General features: G+C 44.3%; 2 protein-coding genes across 12 annotated transcripts in view; one reads left to right on the top strand and one right to left on the bottom strand.

Annotated features, from left to right (window-relative positions):
• LOC126985796 (retinol-binding protein pinta-like) overlaps positions 1-8537 on the bottom strand; it is an 18390-nt gene extending 9853 nt beyond the window's left edge. For 4 of the 10 annotated variants that reach the window (XM_050841196.1, XM_050841245.1, XM_050841212.1 and 1 more), the window contains exons 1-3: positions 8377-8536; positions 3236-3428; positions 2429-2588 (exon numbers count right to left, since the gene is read on the bottom strand). In XM_050841196.1, the coding sequence (XP_050697153.1) occupies positions 2429-2588; positions 3236-3386 (311 nt within the window). In that variant the 5' untranslated portion in view covers positions 3387-3428; positions 8377-8536. Of the gene's footprint in view, positions 1-517; positions 777-2428; positions 2589-3235; positions 3432-5606; positions 5694-8376 lie in introns of those variants that run through there. The other 6 variants (XM_050841255.1, XM_050841262.1, XM_050841190.1 and 3 more) reach the window with 5 other exon arrangements.
• Positions 6354-21086, top strand: LOC126985755 (receptor-type guanylate cyclase gcy-3-like). 2 transcript variants are annotated; one of them, XM_050841041.1, is made up of 17 exons: positions 6354-7358; positions 11175-11341; positions 11857-11964; positions 12079-12179; positions 12507-12650; positions 14161-14286; positions 14495-14580; positions 14793-14946; positions 15204-15329; positions 15822-15951; positions 16419-16541; positions 16874-16963; positions 17240-17363; positions 17698-17832; positions 18237-18320; positions 19004-19122; positions 19617-21086. In XM_050841041.1, the coding sequence occupies exons 2-17, from the start codon at positions 11207-11209 to the stop codon at positions 19776-19778; spliced, it is 1947 nt and encodes a 648-aa protein (XP_050696998.1). In that variant the 5' UTR covers positions 6354-7358; positions 11175-11206; the 3' UTR covers positions 19779-21086. The 2 variants fall into 2 exon arrangements, with proteins under 2 accessions (XP_050696998.1, XP_050696988.1); XM_050841031.1 differs by having other exon boundaries at positions 6355-7358; positions 11172-11341.
• The last annotated feature ends 890 nt before the right edge of the window (positions 21087-21976 follow it).

Below are 21976 nucleotides of genomic sequence, written 5' to 3' on the forward strand. Positions count from 1 at the left end.
TGTAGCCACGCCTCTGAAAGCCTACCGCCCTCAGCTTTTCAATTTTTTTCCTGCACAGCCCCAAAGAGAAAGCTCTTGTACGGTTAACATTACTCTAAGTCTTATTCATCCAAGACCGCCGAAAGTACAGAAGGAACTCGAGTACATGATTGCTCTATCAGCAACCCCAAAGTTGTCTCCCCTACCTCTCCTCCCCTACTCCCCCCCTCCCCCATTACCCTGTCGACATCTCGAATCATGTCCTAATAGCGACGGCTGGTTGATTGCAAGGAATACGAAATATTTTCCCTGTTTTTTATAGGTTTGCCTGTTTGGACTTTACTTCATATTCCAACCATTTATAAAACCTGTGTGCAATTAGTCTCACACGGTAACTCTTCACTGATGAATCCTGTGCTCAAGCCGCGCCTCGATGGATGTCCCTAGTCGGCCTTAAAACAAAGATGCTTGTGCAAGTTCTCGCACCCTAAGAGTCAAAGGGCGAGTTCTTGCTTACGGTACCAGCACGTGTTCACACCTGCCAGATGGTCATGGCCTTCTTCACCAAGGGTGGCGACATCTGAAGCGCATGGGCCGCCGTGACTCCCTTCAGGTCGAGTATCTGCACCACGCCCGTGATGGACAACTGCTCGTCCTCGTCTATCATGATGTCACTGATCAGGTGTGTCGCCTTGAACACCTCGTCCATCGAGTGAAGCTTTGGGTCGTGGCCACCGGCGAGGATGATTACGACTCGGCGACCGTCATGGTCATAGCCCGGAAGCGGCAGGAAAGTGCTGGGGAGGCATACACGACCGTTACGCACACGCCCGTGCCCTGGGAGCGGCTCCTGCCCCCGCCCACACTCACGAAGCAGCACCCACATACTCGGCGCGTGAAGCGTCCGCTAGCCCAATCAGGCTGAGAAAAATTTGTCCCTGGAGAATGTTTGCCTCGGACCAGTAAGTGATGAAACTTTCGTAATATTTTGAGCCATCATACTATTTCCTCCAGAATTTAAAGCAAAATAACAGTTGCCAATTTTTTTAGAAACTGTAAATCAGGTCACGAGCAAGGCAATAGTGTCAGGCAGTTGCAGGAGCCACGTTGGACAATTTTTTTCCCAGCCTGTAACATTTGAACCACCCCGCGGAAAGTAGCGATCTCACCGTTAAGAACTGGTCCACAAGCAAGGGGAATTAGCTTATGAAAAAAATCATTGTATTGGAAAGAAAGAAACTCGACATCACAAAACCCGAAACATTTGTATGTACACATGGCGTCTTCTTTGGTGCCCAGTACTGACGAGTCACAAACTTCTACTTTGCCTCACGTCCAAGATTATATCAGCCTTAGGATAGACACGACGTTGGCCTGTTTCGTTATCAAGCGTGTAACTTTATCAAAGGTTCTTGTTTATGCGATGAAAAATCAAATCATTGGCAGAATCTGTTCGTCTCCATTCATCGTCTACAAACCCTCGTGTTTTGTTTACCACCAGCATACTAAGGATCTACATGAGGGAATTATTGTGGGGGTCAAACTTTAACGTCGTTACCATCAGTTACCAAAAAATAAATAGAAATAGTGCCGAAATAAATCAAGTATAATAACTGAGCAAATTTTTAACCCCCACAAAAACTTCCTCGAAGCTACATGCAGCAAATGTACTTTATCAAAGAATATAAAAAAAGTATCAAGCACCGCAATGATCGCTGAAAACTGGAAATATCCGAAAACAAGAGGAAACACGTTTGTAGCAACATTTTGGACAGCACGCGTATGATGCAGGATGATATTACGAGCAAGTTATTGTTCAAATCTTTTAGTCACTACGATTTCCAGGTGATCGACACTTTTTTTGAGTCAGCAATATAACCACAGGGAACAGGACATGAAAGCACACACACACACACACACACACACACACACACACACGCACACGCACACGCACACACACACACACACCTATAACAAGCACTACTCTACAGCAACGTTAATCTACCACTACTACTTCTACTGTACAAACATGGCATGCATAGACCGTTTAAATCACAGCAGACGTAAAATGACACATAGTTAGTCTGTTACAAACCATCCGTTAGAGCTTTGTACATAGCAGTCTTAGATACTATAACATTATCATGCATTTATGAACTAGATTAAATTGAACAAGTAGATATCTAGCACAGACAAAACAATAGGGGTTTATTTTTCTTATATATCTAGTTATTCTTATAATCTGGTGTATAGAACCAGCAAAGAAGCTTGAAAATAATATGGTAGTCATGGTATTGCATTTTCTTTACTACTTTACAACTTTGAAGTAAGAATAGGAAGTCTTTTGATGCTGCTTTATGTACTAGGAATGAGCTAGGAATGAGTACTGTTTAGAGAGGACAGCCAATGCTAATCAAACTGGAGCAGAAAGAACGTGGCGTTGTCTTACCCGAGCTCGAGGATGGATCGCAGCTTCTTGTCCTGCGGGTCCCTGTTCTTGTACCACTCGGGGCACAGCGACTTGCAGGTGTAGAACATGTCCAGCTTCTCCTTGGTGCGCTCCAGGGAGAACTTGCAGCCCCGCAGGAACCTCAGGATGGTCCAGTCGTCTGTGAGGTTAAAAAACGCGTGTTAGACATTAGGTTTTAATAGATTGAGGGTCTAAAGAGGTTTTGTCTAATGCCTAATCAACTGTATAGTCGAAATTTGACTTTCCAATTCGGTGAGGCTAATACAGCTTTTGTTTCGGTCTCATATTACTAAAGAAGTCCCTCTCTCTCTCTCTTGCTATTCCCTGATGTGTTCGGAAAAGGTTTGGGCTGGACGAATTTCCTATCCATCGTTCATTCAAGTTTACAGTCGAAATAGAACATGTAGTTAACTCTCAAAGACTGTACCTGATATGTAGCCTGTTCTAGTCTGGGTGCTGGGCTGCCAAGGAAATTTACTCTGTTGCTTTCTTGTTTACAAAGCGAAAAGGAACGATTTAAACCACCGTTGCCAGATTGTCGTACTCAGAGCCTCGTATTTACCGGTTTCTGAGCCATAGCTATTGCCAAAAAACACCAATAATTAACCATTTTAACGATAACTATATATAAAGGCAGTTATTGTGGTCGAGGAGGCAGTTTTTGGGTCGGAAATCGATAAACATGGAAGGGTGAGTACGACAATCTGGCAACGTTGATTTAAACCCATCATAGCGGGGACATGTCATAACCTAACCCTCTCACCCCCGCCCAACACACTCACTCACCCATCCTGGCGTTGATGTGCGGCTGGTGCCTGAGCCAGTCCCTGATGTGCTCGATGTCCGCCTCGCGACGATCCGGGTCCTCGTTGATCTCATCCTTGGCCCGCTGGAGGAGCTCAGGACTCAGGGTGCACACGTACTTGTCCCCGCCCATCTTGTGTCAGTGGCTCAAGGACTTGCAGACTGGCTGATCGACCTGCTGACAAGGAGACATCCGATTAAGACTGGATAGAAGTTAGGTAGATATGGTTTTCTGATAACTACTGGAAGACATCCCATTAAGATAAGTTGGGTAGGCTGGCTCGAGGACTAACAGACTGGCTGATCGACCTGCTAAGAGAGAGACATCCGCTTAAGATTGAATAGAAGTTAGGTTGGTTAGGTTTTCTGATTGGAACCAGGAGACATCCGTTTAAGATTGAACTTAAGATAGGTAGGTTGCGTTATCTGATAGGATACTCCCTACACGTCTTGGCTGTCGCACTGTCTGACTGATTAGCAGGCCGACCAGTAGCTCAAGAGGAGACTATAAAAAAAATGGTGAGTGAAAAATACCACTGTCTAATATCTGTGCCATGTTGCTCTTCAAAAACTTAGGTTACGCATTGATTGACCCGAGTAGTTAATCAGATGTCTTGTAACCTACTCATTTTCCATCTACCAGCATATCAATACCAAAAGCCAATGGAGAATTAATGAACTGACAGCTATGTAACCATTGACAAGACACAAAAACACATCACGAGGCTCACTACACTGTCACGTGCTTGGGAGGTATTGAACCCAAGTCAATAGATAGTTAAGTCCTGGAGCGACACAATTTTTCCATCTCTCAAGGGGTAGGAACACAGGTTATTTCAGCGGCCCCGATAAGCTATCAGCGGTTATCAACAGCTTCAATGCCTCGCCGTCTCTTCTTGCCTGCACATCATCACGAGGCGTAGATACCGAGCTCCAGATAGATTCACCCACAGAAAAAAAAAGTTGATAATGATAAAACCTAGTGAAGAAATGGTATAAATGTTGTAAAGGGTGGAGACATGAAATATACACAAACAGAAGTCTGCAGTTCGTGTGTAAGTATCTGGTAATCAGTTTCTTGGGGCTCGGTAATGAGAAGATAAAGGTTTTTTTCGACCTCTTCCTCTCTCTCCTCCCCACCCTTTATCTTTCCTCTCGGACTCCACGGGCACAAAGTTCAAGGCTCAGCAAGGGAAGGGCAGGAATGGGACCAGATGTTATGTGGTTGAAAAGAGGGAAAATCTTTTAGCTATATGGAGGAGATACAGAGATTGTGTTTTGGGGATTCATATAGATGCTGGAATCTTTTATAATCTAGGCCAGTTTTTCATGTGTTGTATTACCCAAGTTGATATACATATAAAGTCGTAAAATGTGTTGTAAATCTATCTTAAAACTCTATATCTCAACCTCTATCACCACTACCTTCATCATGGTAAAGAAAAAACATAGTTACGTCCTTTCCATGATAAGTAACAGCTAAATAAACCTCAAAACACCGCCAGACTGCTTATACAACCCTGACGTTTTAGATAACCACGTAATACATCACGAGGATAATAAAACCGCGAAGATAAAGGCACGGGCAGCTCAGGTGTTCAGTCACATGTTATATTAGGAATGTCAAATGAAGCCTCTGAGTCACTCCTGGCGAGATTAACTAATTCTTGTGTGTCACGTGTACGCGATGACTGGCAGATTGCAACAGTCTTGGGCATATATAGAGGAGTGGAGAGAGGACGGGGAATATTAGAGGAACACGAAGAACAAGAGACTAGAGAACAAAAAAAAAGCAAATCAATGAAAAAAGCTGGAAAGTTTCGTTTAGTCGGCGCAACATCTGTGGTCATATGCCGGAGAGAGACAGGAAGGGGAAGGAATTATAGAAGGGAACAGACCCCAGGAGACGGGACACAACCCCCGATTAATACCTGGTATCCATTCACTGCTGGATGGACAGGGGAAGCAAATCAAGGGAAGGGAGATGAAAAGCTCGTGCGGAACAGAAGCAGCAAATCAAAATGAGCCAGGATGAGGAAGAGGAGGAATCAGAGGAGGAGGAGGAGAATGAATGACAGAAAGAAGAGAAAACACATCACGAGAATAAAGCTGAATGAAACTAGAAAATATATGATAAAAAGGATAGAAAATCGAAATAAACCATGAATAGAAAGACTAGTAAATCCGAAAACACTAACAAAATATTCTAAAAAAAGGTGAATTAGAAAAGAAAACGGAAAGAAATACGGACAGGTACAAAATGCCTTTCAAAATTAATGTACAAAATGCCTTTCAAAATTAATGTAGTAGTATACCTGCCGTGAACACCTGCCCAAATTTAATCACCGTTTACCTTACCTGTGTGGCGCCCGCGGGAGGTGGTGGCTAAGTGGCAAGTGTACCGACTCAATGCCCGCCGACCCTCCTTCATACCCCCCCCCCCCCCCACCTTGTCTCCCCCCTCCCTACGTTACACAAACCCTTATCGCACTCCACCACCACCACCACCACCACCACCACCACCAAGGTTACTGAATGATTACTAGAAATGTTTTAATTATTCATTTTTTTACGTTTCTTTACATAATTCTCTACAACAAATTGCTTCTTTATCCTTTTCTTTTCCATACGTGAACTTAAGGAAGAGATCATTATTATCTTCTTCTCTTTTTATTCTATTTTCTTATTCTATTTATATTTTTCCGTTTTATCTCCCTTCCCTTCTCTCCACCTCTATGCATGTAACTCCTCCCTCTCTTTATCTAAGTCTCAATGGTAAAGAAAATGTCAAAATAAGAATGGATGATAAAGAAGTTATGTCCTTGAGTTAGTGAATAGCAATGATGATTAGGAAAAATAATACTTTTTTTCTTTTTTTCTCCTCTTTTATGCTGCGAGGGTAGGTACGTAATCAAGGCAACAGATAACGTTATCGAAGAGCTGAATTGTCTGTGTGCGCGCGGGGAGTGGCGGCGGCGGCGGTGGCGGTGAAGGGTGGTGTTGGTGGTGGTGGTGGTGGTGGATAATGGTGATTGTGGTGGTGGTGGATAATGGTGATTGTGGTGGTAGTGGTGGTGGTGATAGGAGTTGACCTTTGTTTTCCCTACCGCTCACGCACACGCACACGCACGCTCACACACACACACACACACACACACACACACACACACACACACCATGTCAGTCTATTCTTTTTCTTCCACAGTCTCTCCATTATTCTTCCTCCACTTATTTTTTTTTATCTGCTTTCATTTATCTCCCCCTCCCTCCTCTATTTACCTTCTCCCACCTCCTCCTCCTCCTCCTCCTCCTCCACCCCCCCCTCATCGATAAGCGAAGTCCTCTACCAATATTGAAAGGAGCGGGTCTTGGGATTTCCAGGTTTGCTCCAATGAGTAAAGTCCACGTGCAGTCCGACTCGATGCCGTCCAGTACAAGAGTGTCACAGTATTGTTGTGGAATTCTGGGACTATTTCGATGATTATTTATATTTCTTTTATTTATATTTATGCTTATTTATACTTTTGTTTACATATATTCATTTTTTTTATAGTTTTCTTACTAATTGATTAAAGTTTATTGGAAAGAAAGCTTCAGATTATTATATTTGTGAATGGGATGAACATATGTAGAACGTTGGTTACCTAATGACGGTATTTTGCAAGTCTAGCTTTGTATGTACAGATTAACTCATTTTTTATCAGTTTTGCATTAAAATTCCTTGTAAGAATTCCCCTCCTCCTCCTCCTCCTCCTATTCCTCCTTCTCAATATCATCATATTTTTCCATGCCGCCTCCTTTTCCTCCTACCTTTCTTTCTCCTCGATATTATCATTTCCTCCACTCCTACTCTTTTCCTCCTCCTCCTCAAACTCATTTCCCCCTTTTCCTCCCGCCCTTTTTCTTTCACCTTCCTATTCCTACTCATCCCGTCTTCCTCATCTCGTCTACGTTTGTCACGCAGGCGCCCCGTCCCTTCCCGCCCACTTCCCCGCTCCTCGCTGCCCGCCAGCATCACTTCCCGTCAAGCCAGTGTCCTTGAGCCGACTACGCGCTGCCCCGAGATAAGTGAGCTGGTTACGGAGTCGCGTTCTTGCACGCCAAGGTTAGTAGTCTGTTTCCCTGTTACTGGGTTACAGAGATCTGCATTAAGCTGGGTTTTTTTTTTGTTGTTGTTGTTGTTTTGTTGTGATATCGTTTCCTGCGTAAAATAACTCGCAAAGTAATTTTTCGGCGATTCCCAGAGTTTTAGCTTAATTTTTCGTCATATAACGCACTTTCGACATAGTTCCCTTTGTCATTCTAGGATACGAGTGTCTAAAATTATAATAATAGTAGTAATAGTACAGTAACAGCCGCGGCAACACAAGTAGAACATCGCAATCTCATCGGTAACCAAAATCAAAGAATGTCTAGCCATACCAACTCGCTCCTGCCCTGTATTATCAAAGTCTTACTCAGCTACGTCTGCATAGTCTCCCTGCTGCACGCGCCACACAGAAGTAGCAGCAAAACAAGTAGCACATTGCACTCTCATCGGTAACCAAAATCAAAGAATATGTAGCCACACGACCTCTCTCCGGACCCAGTATTATCAAAGTTTTTCTCAGCAACGTGTCCCCTCGGCCCTGTCTGCTGCACGCATCGCCCTCCCCCTCATCAAGCAATCTCAGCTCTCGTGCTCCACATCCACGGCCAAGGTCCTTATTGGTGTCACGAACTCCACACTCACTCACGCTCTTACTTTTCCGAGACTGGGGACAAGTTATATTTACATTCTCACATTACACTACACTATTACATTACACAACACTATTACACTATAAATTTCACTATTAGCATCACATTCGCGACTCCTGATTTCCTCGGTAACAACCATGTCAATGTGTGATGAATCTTTGAAAGGATGAAGATGTAAATTATAGGTTAGTAATTAATGATGATTGAGGAGTATTAGTCTTATTGTTAGTAAGGAAGTAAGTATAAGTAAGATAAGTTAGTAGGTAAAACCACAGTAATAGTTGGTGATACTTTAGTGATGCTTCTGCGAGTTCAAGGCTTACATCTCTCTAAGGAAAGATGCTAATTAAACCAGGTAACATTAGCCAATCCAGTACACTTGCCTCTGTTGTGAATCTCCTTCGCCGCAACGCCCCCGCCCTCTCTTTCTCCGGCCCGATGTTTAGGCAGACTGAGAGGAGTGTTACAGACGAACCCTTGGACGGACCATTATTTAACCTTGGACTCTTTACCTTGCTTGGGCTGATCGAGACGCCGCCAATCAGCCCCTCGCACGCCGGTCATATGATAGCCGCTCTTGTTAATCGTTACGCACCCTGACCTCCCCCACATCCTTCACCCTGAACAATGACAACAAGCCTCTGCACTGAACCGATGTAAATCGCCTTATTTTCAGGCTCACACGGCATTAATTACCCTCGGCTCAGGTGTAGAAACAGGTGTTGGCGGGAGCTAATGATGACTCAGGTTCATTGAGGTAAGGTGACGCACGAATACTCCAAACTGAGATGCTGTTCCGAAGTTTCCTTAAGGCGACTCCTCGTTTCTGAGTAGCCAAGGATGAGGGTAGTTTGGGATAGCTAAGGCGATGATACGATGGTGATAAGAGGTGAGAGAAAAAACATAGTAATGGGAATACAGTACAAAAGGAAAGTGATAACCGTAGATGATATGATAAACGAGCAGGGAAGGGGTAGTGATAGTGATAGTGATAACCGAGGATTCTTAAGATGAATAAGTGAATGAGTGGAAAATGGGAGGATAAGTAAATAAATGAGGGTGACAATGAGGCCTTAATAACAGGAATGAAGGTAAAGGCCGCGTGCGGTCCACCGGTCTGACCTGTCGCCCGAGACCTCGTCTTTTTTTTTTTTTTTTTTTTTTACAGCAAAGGAGACAGCTCAAGGGCACAAAAAAGTAAACATTAATAAAAAAAAAGCCCGCTACTCGCTGCTTCTAAAAAGAATCCAAAGAGGTGGCCGAAAGATAGGTCAGTTTCGGGAGGAGAGGTGTCCTGATACCCTCCTCTTGAAAGAGTTCAAGTCGTAGGCAGGAGGAAATACAGATGAAGGAAGATTGTTCCAGAGTTTACCAGCGTGAGGGATGAAAGAGTGAAGATGCTGGTTAACTCTTGCATAAGGGGTTTGGACAGTATAGGGATGAGCATGAGTAGAAAGTCGAGTGCAGCGGGGCCGCGGGAGGGGGGGAGGCATGCAGTTAGCAAGTTCAGAAGAGCAGTCAGCGTGGAAATATCGATAGAAGATAGAGAGAGGCAACATTGCGGCGGAATTTTAGAGGTAGAAGACTATCACTATGAGGATGAGAGCTGATGAGACGAAGAGCCTTGCCTCACTCTGTCCAGAAGAGCTGTGAGTGGAGCCCCCACACATGAGATGCATACTCCATACGAGGGCGGACAAGGCCCCTGTATATGGACAGCAACTGTGCAGGGGAGAAGAACTGGCGGAGACGGTACAGAACGCCCAGCCTCGAGGAAGCTGATTTAGTAAGAGATGAGATATGAAGTTTCCAGTTGAGATTTTGAGTTAAGGATAGACCGAGGATGTTTAGTGTTGAGGAAGGTGATAGCTGGGTGTTGTCAAAGAATAGGGGATAGTTGTTTGGAAGATTGTGTCGAGTGGATAGGTGGAGAAACTGTGTTTTTGAGGCGTTGAAGGACACCAGGTTCTTCTTGCCCCAATCGGAAATAATAGTAAGGTCTGAGGCTAAGCGTTCTGCAGCCTCCAGCCTTGAGTCGTTAAGTTCCTGAAGGGTGGGTCTTCTATTAAAAGAAGTTGAATAATGCAGAGTGGAATCATCGGCGTAGGAATGGATAGGACAGTTCGTTTTGGAAAGAAGATCATCAATGAACAACAGAAAAAGAGTGGGAGATAGGACAGAACCCTGTGGGACACCACTGTTAATAGATTTAGGGGAAAAACAGTGACCGTCTACCACGGCAGAAATAGAACGGTCAGAAAGGAAACTGGAGATAAAGGTACAGAGAGAAGGATAGAAACCGTAGGAGGGTAGTTTAGAAAGCAAAGATTTGTGCCAGACCCTATCAAAAGCTTTTGATATGTCCAGCGCAATAGCAAAGGTTTCACCGAAACGGCTAAGAGAGGATGACCAAGAGTCAGTTAAGAAGGCTAGGAGATCACCAGTAGAACGCCCCTTGCGGAACCCATACTGGCGATCAGATAGAAGGTCAGAAGTGGAAAGGTGCTTTTGAATCTTCCGGTTAAGGATTGATTCAAAAGCTTTAGATAGACAAGAAAGTAAAGCAATAGGACGGTAGTTTGAGGGATTGGAGCGGTCACCCTTCTTAGGTACAGGCTGTATGAAGGCATACTTCCAGCAAGAAGGAAAGGTAGATGTTGACAGGCAGAGGCGAAAGAGTTTGACCAGGCAGGGTGATGTTGTATTGTTTCCTGAGTGCTCCTCACCTGACATCTAAATGACCTGACCTGTCTCTGGAGGCCTTAGCTTGACCAGAGTAATGGCCTGACTACAGTCAGGTCAACTTAACCCCCACTAACTTAACCCCCACTAACTTAACCCCCACTAACTTAACCCCCACTAACTTAACCACCACTAACTTAACCCCCACTAACTTAACCACCACTAATTTAACCCCCACTAATTTAACCACCATTAACTTAACCCCCACTAACTTAACCCCCACTTACTTAACCCTCACTAACTTAACGCCACTAACTTAACGCCACTAACTTAACCACCACTAACGAAAAAACTGAAATACAGTGGTAAGAAAACATTGATTAGTATAAGGAATAAGCAGTAATGAATAAAACACAAATGGTTAACAGTATCATTTTTTTCTCTCCTCCTCCTCCTCCTCCTCCTCCTCCTCCTCCTCCTCCTCCTCCTCCTGCAGCAGCCTCAAAAAAAAAGAAAAAAAAATCAGCAGCCATGGAAGAGGAGGAGATGGACGACTTGTCAGGGGCGTCGGGCAACTCCCTGGAGATCACGCTGGTGTCGGTGCGTGTCGGGTGGCTCTACTTTAACCCCATGTCCAGCCGCGGCCGAGTCATCCATCTGGTGCAGGTCCGTCCCTCCCTCCCTCCCTGGACCATCGGATAAGTAGACCCGAAGTAGACGTGGCTGTAGTAACCGATAGAAGACAGTGGGGTGAGCTAAACCAGTCTTTCTTGATGGTTCTTGATGGACAGTTCTGTGGGGGTTCGTCCTGGGTTTTTTTTTGGAAGGTATGAACGGCTGAGGAATAGAGTAATAAATGTATGGATGGATATCTATGGCATACGTGCAATGTTTAAGCTGTAGTGACCGATAGAAAGCAATGGAGTAAGTTAAACCTGTCTTTCCTGATGAACAGTTGGATAGATGTACATTTTCTGGTACTTTTATCATTCCAGATTTTTTTTAAGGTACAGCTGACGAACAGAGAGTAGAACAGATGTCCATATGAGTAACTAAGAAAATAAGTGCAATATTAAGCTGGGCCACATATACCCAGAGTCTAAATATTCACCTTTATCCTATTTCGTAATTTAGAAACGGCTCCAAAGCTTCGGTATAACACTTTTTTTTCTTCGTGACAGATGCTGGTGCTCCCCTTCATCCCTATCGTGGCTCTCATCACCCAGAACGGTATTGCCATGTCAAGTGCCATGAAAAACCAAGGCAACGTCAACAGCATCGCTTTGCAGGTGTGTTAGTCAATATTATCTAATGATTTTCTTATTTTCTTACCCTGTCGTAGCAAACTGGTTTCCACAGAGTGACTTTCCTCATCCTTGCAATTTTTTTCTCTCCAACAAAAGGTGCAGGATGCCGTGCAGGTCGGAGAGCTCCTGCGTGCCCTTCAACTAGAGAGGACCGAAGTGGGCTACTACATCCTGTCCAACGCCTCCAGAACGCTCAGGTAGGTCCAGCGTGTCTTGGAGGATTGGTCCATGCTGCGTGCCTTGAGCTTGCTGCTGAGGGGAGGAGAGCGCAGACTAGTTATTGAAAATGACCCCCTTACGATATAACTTTGATACACTGATCAACAAAGTACTTCTGACGTCTTGAGCATTACATTCTGTTTCCTTAGACATTGACAGACCTATTGTCTCTCTCGAATGACCTTAGAGATTATAGCCCTTAAAAGACACTACCTATTGGCTCTCTGGAATGACCTTAGAGAGTATAGACCTAAAAAGCCACTAACTAACTCCTGGCTCTGAAATGACTCGCTTCTCCCCTCAAGGATGAACATAACCAACGTCTACGACCGGACCAACTTCGTGATCGAGAGTATGCGGCAGTGGCCCAAGGTGTACCAAACCGGCCTGCCCGGATCAATGTTTTTCAAGTCCCGGGTTCGATTCCAGATCAGACTCCAGGACTTCAGGTGAGCTGCTCTTGACCACTTGGATGGGTTGAGGTGGAATTGGGGTTAGTGTTTTCTATTTTTCTCGTGTCTGTTGTTGTTGTCGGGATTTCATTTCTACCTGGTTTTATTACGCTTTTCCGCCCACACAAGTCTTTGCTCCACATGAAATCCCTTAAAAATGAGACTCCTCTTTGCAAATACTAAAGGACCGAAACCACAAGAGAGAAAAAGAAAGGAAAGGAGAAGGCAAATGTCCCAACCAAGTCTAAAAGGAATCGAATCAAAGAAATGTCCATATAATTCTTTTCCCCACATGAAATCCCTTAAAAATGAGACTCCTCTTTGCCAATACTAAGGGAACTGAAACCACAAGAAAGAAAAAGAAAGGAAAGGAGAAGGCAAATGTCCCAACCAGGTCTAAAAGGAATCGAATCAAAGAAATGTCCATATAATTCTTTACCCCGCATGAAATCCCTTAAAAATGAGACTCCTCGCAGCCAATACTTAAGGAACTGAAACCACAAGAGAGAAAAAGAAAGGAAAGGAGAAGGCAAATGTCCCAACCAGGTCTAAAAGGAATCGCATCAAAGAAATGTCCATATAATTCTTTACCCCACATGAAATCCTTTGAAAATGAGACTCCTCGCTGCCAATACTGAATAAACCATAGAAGAAGAGAAAACAGAGTAGAAGCTAAAGTCCTAATCAAGTCTAGCAGTAAGCAAATCAGAGAAACGTCCACATAAGTCCTTGCCCCTCATGAAATCCCTCTCGGTCAATACTTCGCCAATAAGTCCCGAGTCAGCAGTCACGCAGGAGCCGCTCGGAGACCATCACATCACCGGCATCAGGAGAGTAAGCTTCTTATCCCTCGACACATGATAGGACGGAATAACCGGAACACGACAAGCAGGAAGTTCAGCATCGAGGTAGTGCCCGGGATTCCGTTAGTTAGTACTTGATGAGTCTTTTGATAATTGTTTTCACGAGCTGTATGTTGCGTGGTGAGCTGATTTTTGTGTATGTATGGGGGGGTTTTCTGTGTATGTTATTTTGTGTGTGTTTCTTTTCTGTGTGTAAGTGTTTTGTGTGTATGTTTTTTGTGTGTATGTTGTTGTTTTTCTGTGTGTTTTGCTGTCGTTTTCCCCTTTCCCGTCATAAAGAGAAACCTACAGATTATTTTTATTGCCTTCATCTGCCATTATCATTTTAATCATCTTAAACTTTATTGCATGTCTCGTATTTATGATCCTGGTAAACGGGACACTCATTTTGACGATAATATGTTAAAGATATAACTTTCTTGCTGAAGAGAACACGCCCCATTTTCTTTCAGTCACTTCCTCCTGCGCTCCTATCCTTCATACATGTCATAACTAATTCTAGCTAATCCTAACATTCAAATTCTAATTCAAAACTCATTATTTATCATTTAGACTCCGCGTAAACCCAACAGTCAAAACAAAATATATATCGTATGTGTACTGAATAGAACATAATCAGTATCCATCCGTGTTTCGCCTGCCAGGGACTCCATCAACCCGCTGGAGACGCAGGTGACGAAGGTGGTGTCGTGGTACAACAACGCCAACAGACTCCTGCTGAAGGCGCTCTCGAACACCATCAATCAGGCGGACGCGTCTCTGCTCTGGAGGTAGGAAGAGAAGGATGATACAGAATGATGGTATAGAGCACTGTTTCGAACCGGATAGTTGTAGTTATATAATATGCTATGCTATGAGATGCAGCCTACATTGCAGTCATTGGGAGAGCGTTACGAAACTCATTGATAAATGTTTTTCATAGCTGGAAACTGTCACTTCAATCTCTTCACTCCTCGCCACTTCTTGTTTTTGTTGCAGAACTCTACTCTCGTACCAGAATATCATGAAGAGCGAGGAACAGTTTGGCATCAGCTTGGTATACGGCGCGGCCTTCTTCCTCAAGGGTTAGTAAAGCGAAGAATGATAACTACAAGCAACAGTACCAGTAGCAATTAGCAGTAGCAGGAGCACGAGTAGTAGTAGTTGGGACAGGGTACTTTTTATTATACCTCCATGCACACACTCATGCAAATAGTACTTTTTAATGTAACTTGTCGACTTCTTCACTGATTGCTTTGAGTTTTTAATCTGGTTTCATTGCTTTGTGTTCGTGCAGGCAAGCTGGACCAGTCAAGCTACCTGAACTGGGTGGAGTCAAACTCGCTGGCGTGGCATTGGCTCAACCAGACCCGCTCCCTCTCCGCGCTGGCCCGACACCTCCTCTACGAGAAAAAGATTGTCACCATCGGGGAATCGGAAGTCAGATACAGGTGAGGTTGGAGGGCAGGGCATTTGGCCTTACAAGGGAGACAGGCCTCTTAGCAAACTGCGTCAACGGCCGCTTAATCAACGTAAGCTTAATATTGGTAGCTCTTACAAGCCAAAGAGCTGCACAAACAAATGAATAAGACACAGGCAGTAGTTCTATGTCGCCTCTAGAACATAAGCTTTTTGGCGTGATCAATACAATAGCCAACAACGCCTGGCAGTAACCCCTTGTCATAGGTCTCCTCATACGTCTCCTCAGGGACGAGATCATCGGCAACAAGCAGCGCAAGGGCTCAATCGATATGGCCGACAAGTACATGCAGGAGATGGCCGACTTCATAGACTCGATCCGGGAGGTGGAGGCGTACTTGGTGAGGGACATCAGGTGAGCTGCAGGTGGTGGGAGTTCCGATGCTAAGGTCAGGTGTGTTGGGGTTTGCAGGTAACGGGTGGATGTTTGGAAGTAAAGAGTAGTAATAGGTGAATGTCAGGTGGATGTTAGAGGTAAAGGGATATATTAGATGGTTATTGTTGAGTAAAAAGGAGTAACTGGTGAATGGTGAGGAATAGGTGAATGATTTGAAGTAAAGAGGCGGATGATTGTTCGTTCATAGTAAATAGGTTAGTAGCAACATTCACGTGGAACATAAGTGCTTTAGGTTCAAGTTCTAAGTTAATTATAGGCTCTTAAGTAAGCTATATAGATAATAAACCTTCATTAATGACTCAGGGTTGGCCAATCAGTTAATCTTGAACGATAGATAAGTCAGAGGTCTCCCAAAATCTTATTAAAACCAACCTCAGTAAAGGGAGCGTGCTAGACCGAGACTAAACCTCAACTCTGCAACACAACAGGACTTTTAACAACCACTCTTAGGAATACCATCGAGGAGGAGATGTCGGTGGCCGCAAATCAGTACAGCCTGGCCATAACAGTGCTGATTCTGGTGTTGATCATCTCGCCCATCATCATCCTGCTGGTCCGCCGCGCTACCAATCTTATCCACGTGAGTTAGTGAGGAAAGATGTAGATGGCGGAGGAGGAGGTGTATGAAGAATAGAGGGAAGGTGGTGTAAATGAGGAAGGGGGAAGATGTAGATAGAGGAAGAAGAGAAGAAGGAAAAAGGAGGAATGTGTAAATGAGGAGTGGGGAGAATTGTAGACAGGGAAAGAGGAGGAGAGGAGAAAAAGGAGATATATGAAGAAAAAGGCGGAATATGATGTGAAAGAGGAGTTGGGAAAGGCGAAGAAAGATTGAAAGATGAAGATGGAGGAGAAAGAGGAGGAGGAGGAGGAAGTGAATAAAGAAAAGAAGTAAAATTATGTAAAAGACAAGTAGGGCGAGGTGAAAGTAGACTGAATGATGGAGATGGAGGAGGAAATAGAAGTTATCAGTAAAAAAATCTTCTTAGTGTTATTGCTGGATACCTAACTACATGACCCACCCTAACCCTCCCTCTCCCTCCCTCTCAGGTGTACGCCCACGACCTGATCGCGAAATCCAAGGAGGTGAAGAAGGAGAAGCGGAAGAGCGACAACCTCCTGTACCAGCTGCTGCCTCGCTCCGTGGCCCACTACCTCAAGCAGTCCAAGCAGGTAACCACAACGAGGAGCAGAAAATAAGACAATAATTAGAAAATAGATAATTGAAGCAGCTGCCACAATGCTATGTAGATGATAAGGCAAGAATGAATGGAAATAAAAGAGCATGGAAAAGAAAAAACGAAAAATAACACGTAAATGATATACAAATAATTGAAGAAGGATGCCATAATGAATTGGAGATAAGATTAATAAAAACGATAAATGAAGCTTGTACCAGAAATATGCGCAGATAACTAGGCAATAATAATAAAAAGAAATACGTGTAGCTTTCGTTGTAACTGATTTTACTTTATACAAAAAAAACTGCCTTATCGTCCATTCAGGTTCCGGCCGAGTACTTCGAGTCGGTCACCATCTACCTGAGTGACATCGTTGGCTTCACGCGCATATCCTCGGAATGCAGCCCGCTCCAGGTATGTGTGAGTGTGGGTGTGCGTAGCCTCCTTCTGTCTACAACTAATGGCTCGTGTCTTTTTCCTCCCCTACAACATCATTATTCTATATTGTGTTAACTGGCAACCCATGTGACGTCACGCCTATCCCACCGCTGCCACCAGTTTGTAGTGATTGGTTGGTGGTGTGTCGATGGCTTCATGCGACACAAACCAGTCCGTAATCTCCTAACAAATGGATTTTCTTTGTTTTTATTTTCTGACTTGCAAACTCATCCACATCCCTTCCCCTAACAGGTCGTCATGCTCCTGAATTCCCTATACAAACAATTTGACTCCTGCATCGAGAAGTTTGACGTCTACAAGATGGAAACGATTGGAGACGCTTACATGGTGGTCTCTGGGCTGCCGAAGAGGAATGGCAAGGCTTTTGGTCCATAGAAAGAGAGAGAGAGAGAGAGAGAGAGAGAGAGAGAGAGAGAGAGAGAGAGAGAGAGAGAGAGAGAGAGAGAGAGAGTACACTAGGTCAGTATTTAGTATTGCAAACAAACTGAGACCGAAAGCCATATAACATTCCTGCCCATATACATTCTTGTCCATATACATCACACAATACACATTACCTCATCATTGCATCACATTACGCCATTACTATATACATTACATCGCACCATATACTTTACCGAGTCATTACAACATCATCACATCATAAAAGTATATTACATTAGCTCAACACCTTATTATTTTTACCTCAGGGGAACGTCATGCCACCGAAATCGCGGAGATGTCGATGCAGCTTCTCGACATGGTGTCCAAGTTCGAGCTGATACATAAGAAGGGCGAGAGGCTGCAGGTCAGGGTTGGTCTGCACTCCGGAACCTGCGTCACCGGTGAGTTATGGTGACCTCTCTTTTCTTCCCCTGTTAATGTAAAGGAGTTAAATGTGAGCTTCCTTTTGGCGTTATTTTTGAAGGGGGAGTGTTAAATGCGTCCTCCCTACCGGTATCTCATTTTATTGATCATCTGAATGTGGTTATCCTTTGATCGGAGAAGGGTCATGCGCTTACTGTGGTCCTTCTCTCATTCCGCCCATCGCTCATATAAGGAAAGTTTGATGTGGCCTTTCTTCCTCCGTCATACGTCGGTGGTGACGCTTGTAAGAGGCAAGAGAGTGAAGATCATTAACTCTACATAAACAGATATACTTAAATACACTTCCTGCTCATGTTCAGATAATTTCCCAGGCATTGTCAGGGTAATGTTCAGCTTTGTTTGACGCCCTCCCGTGTTGCAGGCGTGGTGGGCACCAAGATGCCTCGCTACTGCATGTTCGGCAAGACCATCACCACGGCGCACTTCATGGAGAGCAGTGGACAGTGTGAGTATACGTGTGTGAGGGGGGGAGGGGGGGCCTGTGTTTGGTGTGTGGGAGTGTGATTGTCTGTGCGTGTGTGCGTGTATGTGTGTGCGTGTGCGTGTGTGTGTGTGTGTGTGTGTAGGGGGGGGGGGGGTCTTTATCAGTGACATAATCTCGGTATCTCATCCAAATCCATCACAGCTTAGTTGAATATATTTTTTGCGCACTTCTTAGTAATATACGTATAATCTAACTAATACAATAATTACATTAAAAGATTTATTTCCGCATTGCATAACATAACAGAACCGAAGAATTAATTGTCTCAGTATTGCCTAAGTATCACAAGTTCAAACGAAATTTATATATGTAATTGTACAAAAGGAAGACAAAATTATTTCACAATATACCAGTGATTTAAATGCAAATTTCAAAGTAAATTAAGTTTACACCATTAAAGCAAAAGAGAATACACGAATGATGCGTCTCGATCCACATTGTCAAACTAATCACCACGTCAAAAGATATAAAAAAACAGTAACTTCATTCTTCCATTCAATGTTGACCCTCTTTCATCTGCTCCATCAATTATTACCATGGACAGCCGATGGGTCTCTTTTGGTCCCTCCTTTTGTCGTTGCATCTTAGCTGCCTCCTTTCCCTTAAAAAAAGAAAGAACTTGACGAATCCCATCTCTGCCACAGCCATGAAGATACACGTGAGCGAGACAACCCACAAGATCTTGGCTCCGACGGGGCGCTACGAGCTGGAGTTCCACCGACGCCTCCAGGTGACCAGCAAGTACCGCGTGACCACTGGGCAGGTGAGCGAGTGAAAGAGTGAGGAAGTGAGTGAGTGAGACTGAAGGAAGGAGAGAATGTACGTGAGTTAGTGAGTGAAGAGTAAAGGGAGGGAGAGAACGAGAACCCCTTCCCCACTCGTAGTCACTGGCCCATATTCTCAAGTATTTCTGGGCTTACACACCCACATTGGATAAGGCTTTGGTAGAGGTTACGGGTATTTCCAAGGGTAGTTTTATGAGCCTAGTGATAGTTTGCCAAGACCTCTGCACCATGAATATAAAAGAACACTCGTGAGAACTTGATTACTCTTTTGTGGCCTTTGGAAAGAGCCCTTGTGAGAGCACCTCCACCTTCTACGCCGTCAGAAGGTATAGATAGACACGGTCAGTCTGTGTCCTAATTGTTGCTTCATTTTGGTCACCCATGAGCTCTCCTTTGTTATGACTTTAACACCTAATAACAACCCACGCCAACTTCTGCCTTAACCGCCTCCTTCTTCCACCTGCGTCGTCAGGAGGTGGAGATGGACACGTACTGGCTGCTGGGGCGCGACGACTCACAGGCGAACGCGATGGTCACCAAGCCGGAGGAAGATGCGCCGGCCTTCCTAGAGTACTTTGATCAAACTACACCCGCCCAGCCTCAACAGCGAGCCTCCACCACCACTAGGTTCTGAGGCACCACTTTACGACTACGGCCTAACACACCTACACGTGGGTCGTATTAGAAGACATTTCACCGCCCAAGAACACATATTTGACAAGGCTTTCGTAGGAGTTGTGGGTATTTATAGGAGTAGTTTTATAACCCTGGTGGTAGTGTAAGTCTTCTTCTGTACCACGAACCTGAAGAAACACTCATTAGAACCCGACTAACCCCCTCTTTGATCTTTAGAAATAGCTGATGTGAGAAGCAAAAATGTCTTATAATATCAACCACCTTAGCATCGTCATCCCTCATGTTTAAAGTCTGTCGTTCCTCATTGCCACCGACATGCGAAAGAAAATGTATCATAGCTTATGCCTAACTTAGTCATGAATACCACCCAATCACTGCAACAGACTTTCGATGTTTATTATGACATATTTTTGTATTAGTTTATCCTCTTGACACTCGCCTTATCGAACAGTGTTTTTGTAATAGAATAAACCTTGCAACTGTGAGAACGTGTGTGTGCATGTGTGTCTGAAAAAGAGAGAGAGAGAGAGAGAGAGAGAGAGACCTGATAAGACAGTACAACTATACCTCAGGACACGTCAGTTACAAAACGTGTGTCGCTATTTCAGGTCTTTTCCTATAGTTGACAAGACAACGGCTCCCTACATCTTAACCGCTTAATCTAGTATCTAAATTATCTTGTGGACGCCGTCATTAGGTATAGTCAAGAATGGTGTTGTAATTTAGTTAATTTTAATATCTGAACGGCTACCTTGCCCATAGTATAAGACGATCTCACCACTATGATCTATACAATGTCACCACCTCATAGCTAATAAGGTTTAGATATAAAAGTTTACTTCACCTCATGGCTCGGAATGTTCAGATCTAGAATTGTAGCTTCGAATTAAGGAAGAAATCTTGTAATTCTAATCGACCGTTTACATTTATACTTCATAGCTCATAGTTTACATTGCTTACCTCTTAGTTTACATAGTTCATCTCATAGTTTACATAGCTTACCTCTTAGTTTACATAGTTCACCTCATAGTTTACAGTTACATAGTTTTTCATCTCACAGTTTGCCTGATAGTTCACATAGTTTACCTAATAGTTTACACACATTTAGATTACCTCAGAGTTTACACCTCATAGCTAGGAAGGTTTAGGTTTACAATTTCACCTCCGTATCGAGTAAGGAATCTTTTAATTATAACCTCTACCGTTTACATTGTGTGAATCTAACTTTTCGGCTGCAGCGAGTCTTTACAAAGCGAAGAATCATGCTTTGAAATATGTAAATGATCAATGAATATGTATCTAACACTATTTTTCTTCATTCAGTGACCTGTGACCTTCAACTGTAACGAGGCGGCAGATAATCTATATTTATTCCTTTCAAAAATCATAAATGAGATCCCCTCCCCCTTCCTTCCCTTCCTTCTCATGAACATAATTATATACTCCACTTAGGTTTAGGCCAATGACCCTCTGTGCCTCACCCTCTCCAGCAGCGCCCACACCCAGCCTCCCCCGCCTACCACCTGCCACAGACACACCCACGCACCCCTTACCCCCCCCTCCTCTGCCCTCTTATCACCCGCCGCCATTCCGCGCCTCCCACACTTCCATCCCCGCCGGAAACCCGAGGCGTTCATTTTTCAGCTCCTTTATTTTTCACTCTACTGGCCTTCTCCACGGTTTCCAATGACTTCCCGGACATGGAGCGGATAATGAGAGTAAAATTGGCGGAGAAGTTTTTCAATTTCCATCTCGTTGCGTCGCCGTCCAATCACTAGCCCCAGCTGAGTCTGGCCTGCCCGATAGAGCCCGCGTCCGGACCCTTCCGCGGATGGCCGACCTGGTGCTCCCGACGCTATAAATCCGGGCGTCTTGAGGCGTTTCCGGGCTATTGTACCTTACATAACCTTCCCCCATTGCTTCTTTAAGACATATCGACCATTGTTTTTCGTTGTCCACTTCGTTTTCCGGTTCGTAAAGCTTCGCCGTGTTGGGAAAACGAACGTGGCCGCTGGACCGAGGCAAGGAAGACCGCTGGCCCTCCTGAGCGCAAGTTACTTGGAGTTTCTTTAATATATTGGACGGACGGGCTTAGTCTGATCCCAGGGTGAAAACAACCTTTTATCTACAGCCGACAGTGCGTGTGTGTGTGTGTGTGTGTGTGTGTGTGTGTGTGTGTTTCCCCTTCCCCCTTTT

The sequence above is a fragment of the Eriocheir sinensis genome, chromosome 5 (genome assembly GCF_024679095.1).
Source record: "Eriocheir sinensis breed Jianghai 21 chromosome 5, ASM2467909v1, whole genome shotgun sequence".
NCBI lineage: Eukaryota > Metazoa > Arthropoda > Malacostraca > Decapoda > Varunidae > Eriocheir > Eriocheir sinensis.

Coding starts and splice junctions, on each gene's coding strand:
- LOC126985755 (XM_050841041.1), top strand. CDS start 11,207: ATGGAAGAGGAGGAGATGGACGACTTGTCAGGGGCGTCGGGCAACTCC. Junction 14,581..14,792: donor CGCGGCCTTCTTCCTCAAGG/GTTAGTAAAGCG, acceptor GTGTTCGTGCAG/GCAAGCTGGACCAGTCAAGC. Junction 16,964..17,239: donor CGGAATGCAGCCCGCTCCAG/GTATGTGTGAGT, acceptor TTCCCCTAACAG/GTCGTCATGCTCCTGAATTC.